The following is a 21,301-nucleotide window of genomic DNA, read 5'->3' as shown; positions in this document are numbered from 1 at the left end:
CCATCTGGATGTATACGTGCAAGTCACAGGGGATGCCATGGCTTGGCTTGGGCTCAGAGGCCTGACAAAAACACCAGATCTTAAGCACTTTTAAATCTGTAATTTGAATTACCCAAAGGATTTTTAAATGTTACTTTTCCATTGAAGGATTGTACGGAGTCTATTCCCAGCTAACGTTGTTAATTTTAAAAAACATAAATTTTCTAAGCCACGTAGTACTGGAATACCACACTTGCTTTTTTTTATCATATGGAAACAGCTCCAGGCAGAGCACAAGTGGAAGAAAACCTGCCAAATCAAAGTACTGTAAATAAAATTCCTCTATGAACTCCAGTGAGAAAACCTCAAAAATGAAAATCAGAAGACCACCCACTGTTACCCTCCCCCGCAACAAAACCCACCCGAAACACTTTAGTTCTGAACCCAACATTTCCCTAAGATGTTCACAGGAGAAGCTTTAAGGTACTTAAAGTTGCAGCCATACAGTTGACAGCGCCACATTACAGGCTGGGCGCGGTGGCTCACGCTTGTAATCCCAGCACTTTGGGAGGCCGAGGCGGGCGGATCATGAGGTCAGGAGATGGAGACCACGGTGAAACCCCGTCTCTACCAAAAATACAAAAAAAAATTAGCCGGGCGTGGTGGCGGGCGCCTGTAGTCCCAGCTACTCGGAGAGGCTGAGGCAGGAGAATGGCCTGAACCCAGGAGGCTGAGCTTGCAGTGAGCCGAGACTGAGCCACTGCACTCCAGCCTGGGTGACAGAGTGAGACTCTGTCTCAAAAATAAAAAAAGATCCTTGATTTCAATTTTTCCCATTTTGGTGGTTGATCTGATAATAGGTCTTCCAACCAAAGCTGGGAAGATGTGATCTGGAAAGTTGGAGCCTGCATATCCACACTTCACAAACCCAGTGCTGTTGTCGCACACCACCACTTTCCTGCCCTGGCTGTCCATCGTCCGCCCTGGGAAGAGCTGCTGCCGCCTCACAACCTACAGCCGCCACCTCCTGGCCATTTTCTCTTCTTCCAAAACTTATTTTTAAATCAGCCATAATAGTAATCAAAGACAGAGAAATGAAGATTTTTAATATTCATAATTTATATTTTAAAACTAACATGCTTCTAGAAATAAAGAAGGAAAGGAAGAAAGATATATACAAACAAATAAAAGATAGCCTGGTCAACATGGTGAAAGCCTGCCTTTACTAAAAATACAATAATTAGCCTGGTGTGGTGGTGCACACCTGTAATCTCAGCTACTCAGGAGGCTGAGGCACTAGAATCACTTGAACCTGGGAGGCAGAGGTTGCAGTTAGCCGAGATTGGGCCACTGCACTCCAGCTTGGGTGACAGAATGAGACTCCATCTCAAACAAAACAAAACAAAACAAAACAAAACAAAACATAAACAGCCGGGCGCGGTGGCTCACGCTTGTAATCCCAGCACTTTGGGAGGCTGAGGTGGGCAGATCACGAGGTCAGGAGATCGAGACCACGGTGAAACCCCATCTCTGCTAAAAATACAAAAAATTAGCCGGGCTTTTCCGCACTATCTGTAGGGGGGTCCATATGGCATTGTTCTGGATTCCCGTCGTAACTTAAAGGGAAACTTTCACAATGTCCGGAGCCCTTGATGTCCTGCAAATGAAGGAGGAGGATGTCCTTAAGTTCCTTGCAGCAGGAACCCACTTAGGTGGCACCAATCTTGACTTCCAGATGGAACAGTACATCTATAAAAGGAAAAGTGATGGCATCTATATCATAAATCTGAAGAGGACCTGGGAGAAGCTTCTGCTGGCAGCTCGTGCTATTGTTGCCATCGAAAACCCTGCTAATGTCAGTGTTATATCCTCCAGGAATACTGGCCAGAGGGCTGTGCTGAAGTTTGCTGCTGCCACTGCAGCCACTCCAATTGCTGGCCGCTTCACTCCTGGAACCTTCACTAACCAGATCCAGGCAGCCTTCCGGGAGCCAGGGCTTCTTGTGGTTACTGACCCCAGGGCTGACCACCAGCCTCTCACGGAAGCATCTTATTTTAATCTACCTACCATTGCGCTGTGTAACACAGATTCTCCTCTGCGCTATGTGGACATTGCCATCCCATGCAACAACAAGGGAGCTCACTCAGTGGGTTTGATGTGGTGGATGCTGGCTCTGGAAGTTCTGCGCATGCGTGGTACCATTTCCCGTGAACACCCATGGGAGGTCATGCCTGATCTCTACTTCTACAGAGATCCTGAAGAGATTGAAAAAGAAGAGCAGGCTGCTGCTGAAAAGGCAGTGACCAAGGAGGAATTTCAGGGTGAATGGACTGCTCCAGCTCCTGAGTTCACTGCTACTCAGCCTGAGGTTGCAGACTGGTCTGAAGGTGTACAGATGCCCTCTGTACCTATTCAGCAGTTCTCTGCTGAAGACTGGAGCGCTCAGCCTGCCACGGAAGACTGGTCTGCAGCTCCCACTGCTCAGTCCACTGAATGGGTAGGAGCAACCACTGACTGGTCTTAAGCTGTTCTTGCACAGGCTCTTAAGCAACATGGAAAAATGGTCGATGGAAAATAAACATGTTTCTAAAAAAAAAAAAAAAAATTAGCCGGGCGTGGTGGCGGGCGCCTGTAGTCCCAGCTACTCAGAGAGGCTGAGGCAGGAGAATGGCGTGAACCCGGGAGGCGGAGCTTGCAGTGAGCCGAGATTGTGCCACTGCATTCCAGCCTGGACGACAGAGCGAGACTCCGTCTCAAAAAAAAAAAAAAAAAAAAAAAACATAAACAAAAATAAAACAATACAAAAGAGAAGGAAGGAAGTGGATTACTTATAATGGCTAATGTATGGAATCAACCTAAGTGTCCATCAATAGGTGAATGGAGGAAGAAAATGTGGTATATGTACCCAATGAAATGCTATTCAGCCAGCCCTTAAAAATAAGAAAGTCTTGTTATTTGCAACAATATTCATGAATGTGAAAAATATTATGCTAAGTAAAGTAAGCCAGCACAGAAAAACCATACACACACACACACACACACAAAATCTTTTTTTTTTTTTTTTTTTTGAGACAATCTCACTCTGTTGCCCAGGCTGGAGTGCAGTGGCGCGATCTTGGCTCACTGCAAGCTCCGTCTCCTGGGCTGACGCCATTCTCCTGCCTCAGCCTCCCAAGTAGTTGGGACTACAGGCACCTGCCACCACGCCTGGCTAATTTTTTGTATTTTTAGTAGAGACAGGGTTTCACCGTGTTAGCCAGGATGGTCTCGATCTCCTGACCTCGTGATCCGCCTGCCCTCAGTCTCCCAAAATGTTGGGATTACAGTCGTGAGCCACCACGCCCGGCCCATTCTTTTTTTTTTTTTTTTTTTTGAGATGGAGTTCATCTCTTGTTGCCCAGGCGATGGTGCAGTAACATCATCTCAGCTCACTGCAACCTCCGCCTCCTGGATTTAAGCAATTCTCCTACCTCAGCCTCCCCAGTACCTGTGATTACAGACACCCACCACCACACCTGGCTAATTTTTATATTTTTAGTAGAGACAGCATTTCGCCATGTTAGACAGGCTGTTCTCGAACTCCTGACCTCAAGTGATCCACCCACCTGGGCCTCCCAAATTGGTGAGATTAGAGGAGTGAGTCACCACACCCAGCCCACATAATTCTATTTGCATGTAAAGTGTAAAAAAAAATTAAACTCATCAGGCGCAGTGGCTCACACCTGTAATCTCAGCACTTTGGAAGATGAGGCAGGGAAATCCCAAGGTGAGGAGTTCGAGACCAGCCTGACAACATGGTGAAACCCCATCTCTACTTAAAAAAAAAAACAGAAATTAGCTAGGCGTGGTAGCACATGACTGTAATCTCAGCTACTCGGGAGGCTGACGAAGGAGAATCGCTTGAATCTGAGAGGTGGAGGTTGCAGTGAGCTGAGATCGTGCCATTGCCCTTCAGCCTGGGCAAAAGATTGAGACTCTGTCTCCAAAGAAAAAGAAAAAAATTAAGGCCTGGCGTGGTGGCTCACGCCTGTAGTCCCAGCACTTTGAGAGGCAGGTGGATCACGAGGTCAGGAGATCGAGACCATCCTGGCTAACACGGTGAAACCCCATCTCTACTAAAAATACAAAAAAAATAAATAAATAAAATTAAACTCATAGAAGTAGAAAGTACAATAATGAAAAAAAACAATCCTCTGTGGGGTTTTTTGTCTGTTTAAGAGAGCTTCTTCATGTTCTTTCAGGGATTTTTTTTTTTTTTTTTTTGAGACAGAGTCTTGCTCTGTCAGCCAGGCTGGAGTGCAGTGGCATGATCTCCTCTCACTGCAACCTCTGTCTCCCAGGCTTAAGCAATTCTCCTTCCTCAGCCTCCTGAGTAGCTGAGATTACAGGAGTGTGCCACCAAGCCCGGCTAATTTTTGTATTTTTAGTGGAGACGAGGTTTCACCATGTTGGCCAGGCTGGTCTCAAACTCCTGACCTCAGGTAATCCACCCGCCTCAGCCTCCCAAAGTGCTGGGATTACAGGTGTGAGCCACCGCGCCCAGCCTCTTTCAGGGATTATATTTCCTTTCATTGTCTTCATCCTTCTGTTCTTCAGACAATGGACAAAAAAATACACAGAGAAGACAGATTTGCTTTTTATTCACTTCACTTCCACTCATTATTAGTCAGTGTGGTTACAACTGAGAATAGCAGTTTTCTGGCAGGACAGCCGCTTTTCAGCAACAAACAATAAACTGAAAGAAAAAAGTATAAATCTTTCATAAAAAGCTAACGGATTTTAAGAAAAACAAGCATATGCATCAATAATGCTTGTGATACAATAAAGATGCATTTTGTTGATTTCTATTGAGCTCCCATAATATTTGATCAAAACTAACAAATATAGAGCAGAAAAGGAATATTATTCTAAATAAGAATACTGTGAATGGCTATTTTGTCAATATAAGTAATAATATGACCTCACACTAATAGTCTCACTGATAGTTGTACAACATCAAAGTTATTTTTTATTTAAAATTTTATTTCATATAAACATTCAATTTACATCACTTTCCTTTGCCATTTTGATGCCTTTTCCCCTTTGTTTCAGTGAAAAACAGCCCAGCAGTTTCCAGGAAAGCACGTGGTGCTATTGCTGCTTTAACAATGATCATGAAGAGCACTTGTCTGGGTGCTACTCATGTGTCAAACACTGTTATTTGGCTTGAAGTACTGGTTTTCTAAATTTACTGGTAATATAGAATTCTTAGCTAAGAAGACTTTATCTTATTCAAATATGTTTTATGAGATTTCATTGACATTTAAGAGTCTGAACTATCTGGAATATTGAAATTTTTCATGAACCCAAATTGAGTACTATAATCTTTTCCAAGGTTTTCTGAGGCACAGTAAGATTTATAACATTTTACTATCATATGGAAGAAGTGTATTAACCATGTTTTCACTAATCACTCTGAATACAGCATTCTCAGTTCCCAATATGCACCCTGGGTCACTCAGAAGAAATTGGTATCTGTGTGAAGAGGCAGAAGAAAATGCTGAGTGGAGGTGCAGAACACTGCACAGCAATGCTTTCCACATATAGCTATTAGGGTCTCCATTTAATTGGGCTGTTCGTTGCATGACTAGATACTTACTAAATTTAGTCATACTATTTTTTAACAACTAATGGCATCTCTTACCCATTAATTTTATACATTTGCTTTTTTTGAAAAACAAATCTTTTAATTGTACTCTAAATTGAGACTAAATTTACATTCCTCAATTTTTCAATGTGAAAGTAAATCAGAAAAGAGCAATGTGTATATAGTGTGCATTTTCGTACCTATCAAAATTTTTCTTTCATTGACTTGGAAACCCTGAGAAGCCACCTGTAAAATACTCCCTTTGAATACTTTAGTCGGGACTTTAGATTTCAAAATGTCAAAAACAATCATTAAGCAAAACCAAAAATCTTGTCTTTCTTTCTTGTTAGTCATCTGGCCATTTCCAAAAGCATGACAATTATACCAAGCCATTGAGAAGATGTGGTTTTGATTAATTTTACCTCATTTCAAATGTTTTCTCTAATTGTTACCTTTTTCATGTTAATTTAAAAGAAACTATCTACATAACTAATCATGGATTCAAGAAATATTCATATTAAGGTGTTTACAGTTTGATCTTGTATTACAGTACGTCAGAATCATCTACAATTAGAAGTTAATTATTTATAAATTCATTGTTTTTAAGGTTTTTCAAATGTGAAAACAAATAATTAGGTATGCTTTTTGAAATAAGTTCAATACTAGGATATTACCCACTGGTCTTCATGGTATTTCTGTAATGAATAGTATAAACCTGGGTCACCAGAATGGTGCAGACATGCTGATTGAAATGGAATGAGTTCAGACTTGTTGGAAGACTATTGATATCCCAGAGGCTGATCATTCACTACAGCTTGCTAAATGTTTTTCCATAATGACAGTGAGGACTTTTACGCAGGTTACCCTTTTCCTCCCATCAGTGTGGTCCTATTGTGGTCTCCTCTTTCTCTTAAGCTATCCCAGATGAGAGGCAATTATTTCTTGCATGAAAGAGATTCCCTTTTTTGCCCTCTGCCATAGGATCCTCTTATTCTCCCTACTGGAAGCAACATGCAGGAGGCAGGAAGGATGACAGTATACAGACATGGTTCCTGCCATGTGTCCGCTATAAGCAGCTTACAATGGGTGACAGAGCGAGGCTCTGTCTCAGAAAATAAATAAATAAATGCATACATACATACATAAATTTCAATAATATTCAATAAGTGAAATAGGAACACGGACAACTACCGAAGATCAGAAAAATGAGGATAACAAGAAAAAATATTAAACTAGCAAAAAACAAAAATCGTGGATATAAAAAATACAAAAAAACCTGAAGGCCGGGCGCGGTGGCTCACGCTTGTAATCCCAGCACTTCGGGAGGCCGAGGCGGGCGGATCACGAGGACAGGAGATCGAGACCACGGTGAAACCCCATTTCTACTAAAAATCCAAAAAAAATTAGCCGGGCATGGCGGCGGGCGCCTGCAGTCCCAGCTACTCGGAGAGGCTGAGGCAGGAGAATGGCGTGAACCCGGGAGGTGGAGCTTGCAGTGAGCCGAGATCGCGCTACTGCACTCCAGCCTGGGCGACAGAGCCAGATTCCGTCTCCAAAAAAAAAAAAAAAAAAAAAAAACCTGAAAAATTTCTTAAGAGAAAAAATAATACAAACATGAAGAAGCTGAGGCCGGGCGCGGTGGCTCACGCTTGTAATCCCAGCACTTTAGGAGGCCGAGGCGGGCGGATCGCGAGGTCAGGAGATCGAGACCACGGTGAAACCCCGTCTCTACTAAAAGTATAAAAAAATTAGCCGGGCGTGGTGGCGGGCGCCTGTAGTCCCAGCTACTCGGAGAGGCTGAGGCAGGAGAATGGCGTGAACCCGGGAGGCGGAGCTTGCAATGAGCCGAGATCGCGCCACTGCACTCCAGCCTGGGCGACAGAGCGAGACTCCGTCTCAAAAGAAAAAAAAAAAAAAAGAAGCTGAACAAACTAGGACACACACAAAGAGATTTATAACAAACACACCTATAAGCAAAATTTCAAAAATCACAGATAAGAAGAGAATTTTGGGAGCTGCAAGATAAAAATGATGTGTCATTTGTAAGCATAGTCTCACGAGATAACCAGTGAATTTATCAAAAAAAAGTTTTACAGGTCAGAAGGAAACTGTGTGATATTGTTAAAGTTATAATTTTAAAAAGTCAAGTGAGAATAATACCATCAGCACAATCGTACTACCAAATAAAAAGAAGGCCTTCGACAATAACCAAATCCTGAGAAAGTATATTGGCACTGCATATGCGCTACATATCAAAGATGCTGGAAGAAGTTTCTTCCACTGAAAATAACATAATGCAAGAAAACAACATATAAGATGAAAATACATAACTTTCTGGGAAAGATATGCACATACGCAAAAATGGAATTGCTTACTTATCATAAGGGTGCAAAAAACACCTTTAGCTGTTCTTTACAATTTAAAAGATGAAGTAGAGAAATTATTATAAACATCTGTTAATGAATATATAAAACATAAAAAATATAAGTAGCAAAATCAATAACAAAGTTGAAGGCAGATGTGATCAAGAATTTTTGAGGCCGGGCGCGGTGGCTCACGCTTGTAATCCCAGCACTTTGGGAGGCCGAGGCGGGCGGATCACAAGGTCAGCAGATCGAGACCACGGTGAAACCCCGTCTCTACTAAAAAATACAAAAAATTAGCCGGGCGTGGTGGCGGGTGTCTGTAGTCCCAGCTACTCGGAGAGGCTGAGGCAGGAGAATGGCGTGAACCCAGGAGTCGGAGCTTGCAGTGAGCCGAGATCGCGCCACTGCACTCCAGCTTGGGCGACAGAGCGAGACTCCGTCTCAAAAAAAAAAAAAAAAAAAAGAATTTTTGCATTCAGCTGAAGTGAATTTTTTACCGCATTTAAATATGTTGTTGGATTTTTTAGAGGTTTTGTGTAATCCCCAAGATACTACTAAGAAAATATCAGTATAGATACACAAAAGAAAATAAGAAAATTGAAAGCACATCAATACAAAAATTAAAAAAACACACACACAAAGAGGCAGAAAAAAATGAGAGACAAAGATACAAGAATCAAACAAAAAAATTAATAAAGTAACATTGGTCAGGTGCGGTGGCTTATGCCTGTAATCCCAGCACTTTGGGAAGCCAAGGAAGGTGGATCACTTAAGGTCAGGAATTCAAGCCCAGCCTGGCCAACATGGCATAAACCCATCTCTACTAAAAATACCAAAAATTAGCCAGGCGTGGTGTCAGGTGCCTGTAATCCCAGCTACTCAGCTGGCTGAGACAGGAGGATCCCTTAGACCCAGGAGGCAGAGGTTGCAGTGATCTGAGATGGCACCATTGCACTCTAAACTGGATGAAAGAGTGAGACTCTGTCACAGACACACACACACACACACACACACAAATTAGTAAGTTTTTCTCTTTCAGAAAACTATTTAAATATATATATAATTATCTTTCCAATCAAGAGACATACTTTCAATAAAAAGCTTTATTAAAAAATTTTACCAGCCTGACCAACATGGCGAAACCCTGTCTCTACAAAAAATACGAAAGTTAGCCAAGTGTGCTGGTGCGCGCCTGTAATCCCAGCTACTCAGGAGGCTGAGGCAGGAGAATCACTTGAACCCAGAAGGCGGAGGTTGCAGTGAGCCGAAGTCACACCACTTGCACTCCAGCATAGGTGACAGAGTGAGACTCCATCTCAAAAAAAAAAAAAATTGAAAATCAAGATCCAACTTGCCTTTCTACAAGAGTCACCTCAGATCTAATGACAAAGACTGAAAGTGGTAAGACGGAAGTAGAAATTTCATGTAAATTGTGGGGAAAAGAAGGAGAGATCAGATTGTTACTGTGTCTGTGTAGAAAGAAGTAGACATAGGAGACTCCATTTTGTTCTGTACTAAGAAAAATTCTGACTTGAGATGCTGTTAATCTGTAACCTTACCCCCAACCGTGTGCTCCCTGAAACATGTGCTGTGTCAACTCAGGGTTAAATGGATTAAGGGCTGTGCAAGATGAGCTTTGTTAAACAAATGCTCAAAGGCAGCATGCTCCTTAAGAGTCATCACCACTCCCTAATCTCAAGTACCCAGGGACACAAAACACTGCGGAAGGCCACAGGGACCTCTGCCTAGGAAAGCCAGTTATTGTCCAAGGTTTCTCCCCATGTGATAGTCTGAAATATGGCCTCATGGGAAGGGAAAGACCTGACCGTCCCCCAGCCTGACACCCATAAAGGGTCTGTGCTGAGGAGGATTAGTAAAAGAGGAGGGAATGCCTCTTTGCAGTTGAGACAAGAGGAAGGCATCTGTCTCCTGCCAGTCCCTGGGCAATGGAATGTCTCGGTATAAAACCCGATTGTATGTTCCATCTATTGAGATAGGGGAAAACCGCCTTAGGGCTGGAGGTGGGACATGTGGGCAGGAATACTGCTCTTTAAGGCATTGAGTTGTTTATTTGTATACATATCTAAAGCACAGCAATTAATTCTTTACCTTGTCTATGATGCAGAGACCTTTGTTCACGTGTTTACCTGCTGACCTTCTCTCCACTATTATCCTATGACCCTGCCACATCCCCCTCTCTGAGAAACACCCAATAATGATGAATAAAAACTAAGTGAACTCAGAGGCTGGAGGGATCCTCCGTATGCTGAACGCAGGTCCCGTGGGTGCCCTTTTTTCTTTCTCTATACTTTTTTTATTTTTTATTTATTTAATTTTTTGAGATGGAATCTCACTGTCACCCAGGCTGGAGTGCAGTGGCACAATCTCGGCTCACTGCAAGCTCCGCCTCCTGGGTTCACGCCATTCTCCTGCCTCAGCCTCTCCGAGTAGCTGGGACTACAGGCGCCCGCCACCACGCCGGCTAATTTTTTTTTTGTATTTTTAGTAGAGACCGGGTTTCACCATGGTCTCGATCTCCTGACCTCGTGATCCGCCCGCCTCGGCCTCCCAAAGTGCTGGGATTACAAGCATGAGCCACCGCGCCCGGCCTTCTTTCTCTATACTTTGTCTCTGTGTCTCTTTCTTTTCCAAGTTCCACCTAACGAGAAACACCCACAGGTGTGGAGGGGCAACCCACCCCTTCATAAATATTAATCAAATGAGAGCAGAAGAGGTCAAAATAATATTACACAAGCTACATCTTAAGTCAAAAACTGTCATATTTTATAAAATGTACTTTAAGTCAAAACTTCAAAAAGACACACAAGGACATTAAACAATATATAGATTCATTCACTGGGAACCTATCACAAATTTGTGTGTATTTGTGTGTGCGTGTGTTTCAAATTAGGGTTTCAAATATATAAAGCAAATACTAACAAAACTGAATAAACACATAGAGAGAAATATAATTATAGTAGGATATTTCAATACCCCAGTTGCTATAATTATGACATATTTGAAAATCAATGTTTAGTCGGCCGGGCGCGGTGGCTCAAGCCTGTAATCCCAGCACTTTGGGAGGCCGAGGCGGGCGGATCACGAGGTCAGCAGATCGAGACCATCTTGGCTAACACGGTGAAACCCCGTCTCTACTAAAAATACAAAAAATTAGCCGGGCGTGGTGGCGGGCGCCTGTAGTCCCAGCTACTCCGGAGGCTGAGGCAGGAGAATGGCGTGAACCCGGGAGGCGGAGCTTGCGGTGAGCCGAGATTGCGCCACTGCACTCCAGCCTGGGCGACAGAGCGAGACTCCGTCTCAAAAAAAAAAAAAAAAAAAAAAAAAGAAAATCAATGTTTATTGTACCAGTATTCACAAAAGACAAAAGGCTGAAGCAACCCAGATGTCTCTTGATTTATAAACATATCAAAAAATGTAACATAGCTTCTCTCTCTCTCTCTCTCTCTTTCTCTCTTTCTCTCTTTCTCTCTTTCTTTCTTTCTTTCCCTCTCTGGCCCAGGCTACAATCTACTGGGCTTGCTGCTGCCCGCACCGCGGACTGCCTAGGACCGCCGGCGCGCGCCACCGCTGCCTGCCTTTTCTCCTTTGGATGCAGGCACGCGTTCGCCATCTTGGCCACGCTGCTCGCCAGCTCCTGACGCCGAGTGCTCTGCCCGCCTCAGCCTGCCAGCTCCTGACGGCGAGTGCTCTGCCCGCCTCAGCCTCCCGAGGTACTGGGACTACAGACGGAGTCTCGCTCACCCAGTGCTCGGTGTTGCCCGGGCTGGAGGGCGGTGGCGTGGTCTGGCCTCGCGGCAGCCTCTACCCCCCGGCCGCCTGCCTTGGCCTGCCAGGGTGCTGGGATTGCAGCCCCTGCCCGGCCGCCGCCCCATCTGGAAGGTGGGGAGCGCCTCTGCCCGGCCGCCCCGTCTGGGAGGTGAGGAGCACCTCTGCCCGGCCGCCCCGTCTGGGAAGTGAGGAGCGCCTCTGCCCGGCCACCCACCGTCTGGGAAGTGAGGAGCGCCTCTGCCCGGCCACCCACGGTCTGGGAAGTGAGGAGCGCCTCTGCCCGGCCACCCACCGTCTGGGAAGTGAGGAGCCCCTCTGCCCGGCCACCCACCGTCTGGGAAGTGAGGAGCGCCTCTGCCTGGCCACCCATCGTCTGGGAAGTGAGGAGCGCCTCTGCCCGGCCGCCCCGCCCGGGAAGAAGTGAGGAGCGCCTCTGCCCGGCCGCCCCGCCCGGGAAGAAGTGAGGAGCGCCTCTGCCCGGCCGCCCCGTCCGGGAAGAAGTGAGGAGCGCCTCTGCCCGGCCGCCCCGTCCGGGAAGAAGTGAGCGCCTCTGCCCGGCCGCCCCCGTCCGGGAAGAAGTGAGGAGCGCCTCTGCCCGGCCGCCCCGTCCGGGAAGAAGTGAGGAGCGCCTCTGCCCGGCCGCCCCATCCGGGAAGAAGTGAGGAGCGCCTCTGCCCGGCCACCCATCGTCTGGGAAGTGAGGAGCGCCTCTGCCCGGCCACCCACTGTCTGGGAAGTGAGGAGCGCCTCTGCCCGGCCGCCCCATCTGGGAAGTGAGGAGTGCCTCTACCCGGCCGCCCCGTCTGGGAAGTGAGCAGTGCCTCTGCCCGGCCGCCCCGTCTGGGAAGTGAGGAGCGCCTCTGCCCGGCCACCCACCGTCTGGGAAGTGAGGAGCGCCTCTGCCCGGCCACCCACCGTCTGGGAAGTGAGGAGCGCCTCTGCCCGGCCACCCACCGTCTGGGAAGTGAGGAGCGCCTCTGCCCGGCCACCCACCGTCTGGGAAGTGAGGAGCCCCTCTGCCCGGCCACCCACCGTCTGGGAAGTGAGGAGCGCCTCTGCCCGGCCACCCACCGTCTGGGAAGTGAGGAGCGCCTCTGCCTGGCCACCCATCGTCTGGGAAGTGAGGAGTGCCTCCGCCCGGCCGCCCCGTCCGGGAAGAAGTGAGGAGCGCCTCTGCCCGGCAGCCCCACCCGGGAAGAAGTGAGGAGCGCCTCTGCCCGGCCGCCCCGCCCGGGAAGAAGTGAGGAGCGCCTCTGCCCGGCCGCCCCGTCCGGGAAGAAGTGAGGAGCGCCTCTGCCCGGCCGCCCCGTCCGGGAAGAAGTGAGGAGCGCCTCTGCCCGGCCGCCCCGTCCGGGAAGAAGTGAGGAGCGCCTCTGCCTGGTCACCCATCGTCTGGGAAGTGAGGAGCGCCTCTGCCCGGCCGCCCCGTCTGGGAAGTGAGGAACGCCTCTGCCCGGCCGCCCCGTCTGGGAAGTGAGGAGTGCCTCTACCCGGCCGCCCCGTCTGGGAAGTGAGCAGCGCCTCTGCCCGGCCGCCCCGTCCGGGAAGAAGTGAGCAGCGCCTCTGCCCGGCCGCCCCGTCCGGGAAGAAGTGAGGAGCGCCTCTGCCCGGCCGCCCCGTCCGGGAAGAAGTGAGGAGCGCCTCTGCCCGGCCGCCCCGTCCGGGAAGAAGTGAGGAGCGCCTCTGCCCGGCCGCCCCGTCCGGGAAGAAGTGAGGAGCGCCTCTGCCCGGGCGCCCCGTCCGGGAAGAAGTGAGGAGCGCCTCTGCCCGGCCGCCCCGTCCGGGAAGAAGTGAGGAGCGCCTCTGCCCGGCCGCCCCGTCTGGGAAGTGAGGAGCGCCTCTGCCCGGCCGCCCCGTCCGGGAAGAAATGAGGAGCGCCTCTGCCCGGGCGCCCCATCCGGGAAGAAGTGAGGAGCGCCTCTGCACAGCCACCCATCGTCTGGGAAGTGAGGAGCGCCTCTGCCCGGCCACCCACCGTCTGGGAAGTGAGGAGCGCCTCTGCCCGGCCGCCCCGTCCGGGAAGAAGTGAGGAGCGCCTCTGCCCGACCGCCCCGTCCGGGAAGAAGTGAGGAGCGCCTCTGCCCGGCCGCCCCGTCCGGGAAGAAGTGAGGAGCGCCTCTGCCCGGCCGCCCCGTCTGGGAGGTGAGGAGCGCCTCTGCCCGGCCACCCATCGTCTGGGAGGTGAGGAGCGCCTCTGCCAGGCCACCCATCGTCTGGGAGGTGAGGAGCGCCTCTGCCCGGCCACCCATCATCTGGAAAGTGAGGAGCGCCTCTGCCCGGCTGCCCCATCTGGGAAGTGAGGAGTGCCTCTGCCCGGACACCCATCGTCTGGGAGATGAGGAGCGCCTCTGCCCGGCCGCCCATCGTCTGGGAAGTGAGGAGCGCCTCTGCCCGGCCACCCATCGTCTGGGAAGTGAGGAGCGCCTCTGCCCGGCCACCCATCGTCTGGGAAGTGAGGAGCGCCTCTGCCCGGCCACCTATCGTCTGGGAAGAAGTGAGGAGCGTCTCTGCCTGGCCGCCCCGTCTGGGAAGTGAGGAGCCCCTCTGCCCGGCCGCCCCGTGTCTGGGTAGAAGTGAGGAGCTCCTCTGCCTGGCCGCTCCGTCTGGGAGGTCTACCACGGAGGCCAGAAGCAATGTGGGGGCTGGACGTGGTGGCTCACGCCTGTGGTCCCGGCACTCTGGGGGGCGAGGCGGGTTGATCACTTCGGGCTAGGAGTTCGAGACCAGTCTGGCCAACTTGGCGAAACATGAAGAATACAACACACAAACCAACCAACCAACTCAATGACAACAAAACAGGTCTACCCTGGAGTCATACTCTAATTTTTTCTATTTTCCTCCCTTTCTGATCCTTTATCCCACTTTCTTTTTCTTCCTCTTCCTTCTCCCTCTTCTTTGTCAAATAGAGGATTGAGTTATTATCACTGATCCATATAAAGTCCCTCTCTCATTTATTTTAACTCCCACCCCCATTTCTATTCCCCGACTTCCCATGTGCAACCTTCCCAATATGTTTGATACGCATCTTTTTGTTTGTATGTATTTTTAGAAAATGTTTATTGTTTTTGTATGCAAAAAAAATTAATAAAAAAAAAAAAAAAAAAAAAAAAGAAAACCTTAGGCCAGGCACGGTGCTCACGCCTGTAATCCTAGCACTTTGGGATGCCGAGGCGGGCAGATCATAAGGTTAGGAGATCGAGACCAGCCTGGCTAACACGGTGAAACCCCGTCTCTACTAAAAATACAAAATGGCTGGGCGTGGTGGTGAGCACTTGTAGTCCCATTTACTCGGGAGGCTGAGGCAGGAGAATGGTGTGAACCCGGGAGGCGGAGCTTGCAATGAGCCGAGATCACGCCACTGCACTCCAGCCTGGGCGACAGAGTGAGACTCCGTCTCAAAAAAATAAATAAATAAAAATAAAATAAATAAATAAATAAATAAATAAAAAAAAAAAAAGAAAAAAAAAAAAAAAAATGTAACATATACATATGATGAAATATTATTCCACCTTAAATAGAAAAATCTTGTCACATTTTAAGATGAACCTTGAGAATATTATGTCACCTGAATTAATCCAGTAACAAAATGATGGATACTGTATGATTCCACTTATATGGGGTATCTTAAGAAGTCAAAATCATAAAAAGAGAAAGTGGAAGCTTTGTCTAGTCTAGGGCTAGACAGGGTAAAATTAGCAGTTGTTAATGGGTATGGAGTTTAAGTTTTGCAACATGTAAAGTTTCTAGAAGTGTTTTTGCAAAACAATTCAAATATACTTAACATCCCTGAAATGAACAGCTTTTTTTTTGAGACAGGGTCTCACTCTGTCACCAAAGATGGAATGTAGAAGCACAGTTTTGATTCCCCCTCAATCTCCAACATAGATGGGACCACAGGTGCACACCACCACGCCTGGCACTTATTAATTTTTTTAATAGAGAAAGGTCTCCATATGTTGCCCAGGCTGGTCTCAAGCTTTTGGGCTCCAGGGACCCTTCTGTCTTGGCCTCCCAAAATCCTGGGATTACAAATGAGACCCACCAACACGCCTGGCCATGAAATATTCACTTCAATAGATTCAAGACGGCATATTTTATGTTATGTGTTTTTTTTTGTTTTTTTTTTTTTGAGACGGAGTCTCGCTATCGCACAGGCTGGAGTACGGTGGCGCGATCTCGGCTCACCGCAAGCTCCATCCCCTGGGGTTCACGCCATTCTCCTGCCTCAGCCTCCACAGTAGCTGGGACTACGCCCGCCACCTCGCCCGGCTAATTTTTTGTACTTTTAGTAGAGACGGGGTTTCACCGTGTTAACCAGGATGGTCTCGATCTCCTGACCTCGTGATCCGCCCGCCTCGGCCTCCCAAAGTGCTGGGATTACAGGCGTGAGCCACCGCGCCCGGCCTATGTTATGTGTTTTTAAAATATTTCTTTTGGCCGGGAGCAGTGGCTCACGCCTTTAATCCCAGCACTTTGGGAGGCCGAGGTGGGCAGATCTCAAGGTCGGGAGATCGAGACCATCCTGGCTAACACGGTGAAACCCCGTCTCTACTAAAAATACAAAAAATTAGCCGGGCATGGTGGCAGGCGCCTGTAGTCCCAGACTTGGGAGGCTGAGGCAGGAGAATGGTGTGAACCCGGGAGGCGGAGCTTGCAGTGAGCCGAGATTGCGCCACTGCACTCCAGCCTGGGCGACAGAGCAAGACTCCGTCTCAAAAAAAAAAAAATTCTTTTAAAGACAAACTGAAAAAAACACAGAATTATAAATCTTTTTGAAATTTACCTTCAAATCACCCAAGTGTTTCTCTCACAAAAGGAAATATATATTCATCATTAAACACATGTTAAAAATAAGACTATCTCCATGACAACTCACTTAGACAAGATAAAACTGCCATTGAAAATTGGCTAAGAAAGAATATAAGATAAGCCATAACTAAAATTGGGGTCATATTTATAAATAAACACATAGACATATGTAATCTGATTGTGATAAACATGCATAATTTATCTCTTAATTAAACCTCAAATTGACTTAAACTGTACAAACAGAATTGCAAATTGTCTAAAATTGTAATACGAAAGTAAAACTAACAGACACAAAAAACTGATGTTACAAAACTTACACTGAGGCCAGGCGCAGTGGCTCATGCCTGTAATCTTAGCTCCTTGGAAAGCTGAGACAAGAGAATTGCTTGAACCCGGGAGGTGGAGGTTGCAGTAAGCCAAGCCCGCACCACTGTACTCCAGCCTGGGTGACAGAGCGTGACTCTGACTCACAAAAACAAAAAAAAATTTACTAGGTAACTGGAATATTTAACTATTACTGTGTATTCATCAAATGCGAGTATTTTGAATCATTGGCATGCACTGTGTGGCAGTAAAATTTCAGAGAATATGGAGTATAATTATAAATAGAAGATTCTAATAAGAAACTTATAATAAATAGCATTTAAAAGAAACGAGTTATATTTATGTTTTAAATATATGCTATTCTTACACAAAATGAAACTGCTGTAATCCAACTTTGAAGCAAAGAATAGCCTTACACTGTTAAATATAGAAAATATATATATCTACTTTGCAGAATAGGGTTACACCCTCTGATATGTAAAACATATTAGGAAATAAACTATGTTATTATTCAGATACAGGCTGAAGAAAGTAGAGGAAAATTCTGTAATTCCTTTTTGCCAGCAGCAAAATTAAATTTATAAGTAAATATTTTAGTAAATATGGAGTGCCTACTAATTATCTAATTTACTACAGGCATAATATGAAAATTTTAGCAAATTGTTTTAAATATCTGAATCTAAAATTACAGACAAACTTGAAGTAGAAAATAGAAAGTAAAAATGTATAAGGAGAGTGACATCAGTAAGATAAAAAGACTAGCTGGGTGCAGTGGCTCATGCCTGTAATCCCAGAACTTTGGAAGGCCAAGGCGTGCGGATCATGAGGTCAAGAGATTGAGACCATCCTGGCCAACATGGTGAAACCCCGTCTCCACTAAAAATAATAAAAAATTAGTCAGGCATGGTGGCAGGCACCTGTAATCCTAGCTACTTGGGAGGCTGAGGCAGGAGAATTGCTTGAACCTGGGAGGCCGAGGTTGCAGTGAGCCAAGATCGTGCCATTGCACTACAGCCTGGGCAAAAAGAGCAAAACTCCATCTCAAAAAAAAGAAAAAGAAAAAAAATGAAGGCTGGGCGCAGTGGCTCAAGCCTGTAATCCCAGCACTTTGGGAGGCCAAGGTGGGCCGATCACGAGGTCAGGAGATCGAGACCATCTGGCTAACACGGTGAAACCCTGTCTCTACTAAAAATACAAAAAATTAGCCGGGCGTGTTGGCAGGCGCCTGTAGTCCCAGCTACTCGAGAGACTGAGGCAGGAGAATGGCGTGAACCTGGGAGGTGGAGCTTGCAGTGAGCCGAGATCGCGCCACTGCACTGCAGCCTAGGCGACAGAGCGAGACTCTGTCTCAACAAAAAAAAAAGAAAAAGAAAGAAAAAAAATGAAAAGACTAAAAGTGCCCTATTTTCATGTCCCCTTACTATATATATATATATCAGCCATACCTGACAAAAATGCCTTTATGACAGAACCAGGCATTGTGGCTCACACCTGTAATGACAGCTACATGGTACATTAAGGTTATGTCACTGCTTCAGGCCAGGATTTTGAGACCAGCCTGGGTTATGTAGCAAGATGCCATCTCCAAAATAAGTGCCTCTGAGAGAGATTTGAGATCCAGGGAGGGAGTTGTGAAACACTGTGAAAGCTTAAGATTCATAAGAGTTTTATCCAGAAGGCAGGCCCTCATTCAGGTGGGAAACTACAGGACCCCTGTTCTTGGCTACAGACCAGGATAAGATTCATTCAACTTGGTCCTACTGAAAATTCAGAACTTACTCTGTAACCATCCCAAACTTTTCCCAGGCACAGTCTGGCAGAGGTCCTGCCATTCCCTGACCTGAAGGAAGGCACACACTTACAGCCATGTAGGCAGGCCTGCAGACTTTGGCCTTTACTGTGGTCCCTGAAGCAGTTCAATGACTCAGTTTCAGTTACATGAGCCACAGCTTATGGTCAGTTCTACCTATATACAAACCCACACAATTACCTGAGGAAATGCTCTCTGGTATTCACTGAAAGCTGTACTCATCCACATCCTGATACAAGGCTTACCATATGCAGACTCGACTGCAAAAACATGCCCTAGTGTCTGCCCTGTGGAGCAAAGTCCTGAAGGATATACAGTCTGTCCAAAAATAAAATGAGAATTACAACTACCAAAGCCCCTGTAACAAGCCAACTAAAGGTGGACCCTAGTGCAGACCCAGCAGCCTTGTGACCAAGCTACACCCCCTCTTCACTACAAATTCAGAGGGTGTCTCATCACCCTAAGGACCAACGAAAGAAGATCTTTACTTTCTAAAATCAGTTTGTGGAAACTTGAACAGGTATTTGCTCCATTGAATTCAGACACCAATACAAAACTATATTGTGCGCATCGTCAATGCTTCTTTTTTTTTTTTTTCTTGTGAGATGCAGTCTTGTTGCCCAGGCTGAAGTGCACGGTGTGATCTCGGCTTACTGCAACCTCTGCCTCCCATGTTCAAGCGATTCTCCTGTCTCAGCCTGCTGAGTTGCTGGGATTGCAGGCTCATGTCAACACACCCAGCTAATTTTTGTATTTTTAGTAGAGACAGGGTTTCATCATATTGGTCAGGCTGGTCTCAAACTCCTGACCTCAGGTGATCCACCCCCTTCAGCCTCCCAAAATGCTGGGATTACAGCTGTGAGCCACGGAGACTGGCCAATGCTTCTATTTTAATGTAGCACTGGAAGTATGTGGCAGAAGAATTAGTCAAAGAAATAAAAAAACTATTGAAATAAAAAAAGTAAAAAGTTGCTGTTTGTGGCTCATACAATTGTGTATATAAGAAACCATAAACAGTATGTTAAAATCTGTCTAAACTAATAAATACACTCAGTAAATTAGCAAAATACAGAATTAATGTACAAGTATATAAAGGGTTTCATACACTTTTTTTTTTTGGAGAAGGAGTCTTGCTCTTTTGACCAGCCTGGAGTGCAATGGTGTGATCTTGACTACCTGCAACTTCCACCTCCCAGGTTCAAGCAATTCTCCTGCCTCAGCCTCCCGAGTAGCTGGGATTACAGACATGCACCACTACACCCAGCTAATTTTTGTATTTTTAGTAGAGACAGGGTTTCTCCATGTTGGTTAGGCTGGTCTCAAACTCCCCACCTCAGTTGATACATCTGCCTTGGTCTCCCAAAGTGCTGGAATTACAGGCATTGGCCACCGTGCCTGGCTTCGGTTTCATACACTTAAAACAAACTATCTGCTCTCTGGGCTCGGACCTAGGTCGCAGCGGCATGACCAAACGTATCAAGAAAGTCGGGATCGTTGGTAAACAAGGGACCCGCTATGGGGCCTCCCTCCGGAAAATGGTGAAGAAAATTGAAATCAGCCAGCACGCCAAGTACACTTGCTCTTTCTGTGGCAAAACCAAAATGAAGAGACGAGCTGTGGGGATCTGGCACTGTGGTTCCTGCATGAAGACAGTGGCTGGCTGTGCCTGGACGTACAATACCACTTCCGCTGTCACGGTAAAGTCCGCCATCAGAAGACTGAAGGAGTTGAAAGACCAGTAGACGCTCCTCTACTCTTTGAGACGTCACTGGCCTATAATAAATGGGTTAATTTATGTAACAAAAAAAAAAAAAAACTATCTGACAAAATAGAGGGAAAAAATCTTCTTTGCTATAGCATTTTTTTTTTTTTTTTTGAGACGGAGTCTCGCTCTGTCACCCAGGCTGGAGTGCAGTGGCACAGTCTCGGCTCACTGCAAGCTCCGCCTCCCGGGTTCACGCCATTCTCCTGCCTCAGCCTCTCCGAGTAGCTGGGACTACAGGCACCCGCCACCACGCCCGGCTAATTTTTTGTATTTTTAGTAGAGACGGGGTTTCACCGTGATCTCGATCTCCTGACCTCGTGATCCGCCCGCCTCGGCCTCCCAAAGTGCTGGGATTACAGGAGTGAGCCACCGCGCCCGGCCTTGCTATAGCATTAAGTAATAAATTTCTGAGAAAAAAGTTGACCAAGGAGGTAAAAATCTTTACAATAAAAAATTAGAGAAGATCCAAATAAATTTTAAAATATTTTATGTCTATGGATTGAAAGAATAAATATTAATAAAGTGCCATATTATCCAAAGTGATCTATAGATTCAATAAACTTCCTATCAAAATTGCAGTGGCATTTTTTTCACAGTACTGGAAAATACAATTCTAAAATTTACGTGAAACTAAAATAAACTTTGAATAGCCAAAGCAATCTTGAGGAAAAAGAATAAAGCAGAAAAATATCATACTTATAATTTCAAACTATATTTCAAGACTTTATGGTAATAAAAACAGAACAGACTGTGTGGGAAAATGAACAAAAAAATGCAACAGAAACTATTACTCTCACACATATCAGACCTGATGCAAAAAGAGAACATGAAAA

The 21,301-nt window shown here is 46.5% G+C and overlaps 2 protein-coding genes across 2 annotated transcripts; both read left to right on the top strand.

The window, feature by feature from the left end:
* The first annotated feature begins 1,550 nt into the window (after nt 1-1,550).
* Nucleotides 1,551-2,537, top strand: LOC129459408 (small ribosomal subunit protein uS2-like). Its single transcript, XM_055236138.2, has one exon. The coding sequence runs from the start codon at nt 1,616-1,618 to the stop codon at nt 2,501-2,503; it is 888 nt and encodes a 295-aa protein (XP_055092113.1). The 5' UTR covers nt 1,551-1,615; the 3' UTR covers nt 2,504-2,537.
* Nucleotides 2,538-20,141: 17,604 nt separating this feature from the next.
* Nucleotides 20,142-20,494, top strand: LOC129459427 (large ribosomal subunit protein eL43-like). Its single transcript, XM_055236153.2, has one exon. The coding sequence runs from the start codon at nt 20,167-20,169 to the stop codon at nt 20,443-20,445; it is 279 nt and encodes a 92-aa protein (XP_055092128.1). The 5' UTR covers nt 20,142-20,166; the 3' UTR covers nt 20,446-20,494.
* The last annotated feature ends 807 nt before the right edge of the window (nt 20,495-21,301 follow it).

Source organism: Symphalangus syndactylus, chromosome 13 (assembly GCF_028878055.3).
Source record: "Symphalangus syndactylus isolate Jambi chromosome 13, NHGRI_mSymSyn1-v2.1_pri, whole genome shotgun sequence".
Classification (NCBI taxonomy): Eukaryota; Metazoa; Chordata; class Mammalia; order Primates; family Hylobatidae; genus Symphalangus; species Symphalangus syndactylus.
The sequence above is the reverse complement of the archived record's forward strand: the minus strand, read 5'-3'. Positions and strand labels throughout refer to the sequence as shown.

What these genes read in the sequence shown, in the direction of transcription:
- LOC129459408 (XM_055236138.2), top strand. Translation starts at nt 1,616, where the DNA reads ATGTCCGGAGCCCTTGATGTCCTGCAAATGAAGGAGGAGGATGTCCTT.
- LOC129459427 (XM_055236153.2), top strand. Translation starts at nt 20,167, where the DNA reads ATGACCAAACGTATCAAGAAAGTCGGGATCGTTGGTAAACAAGGGACC.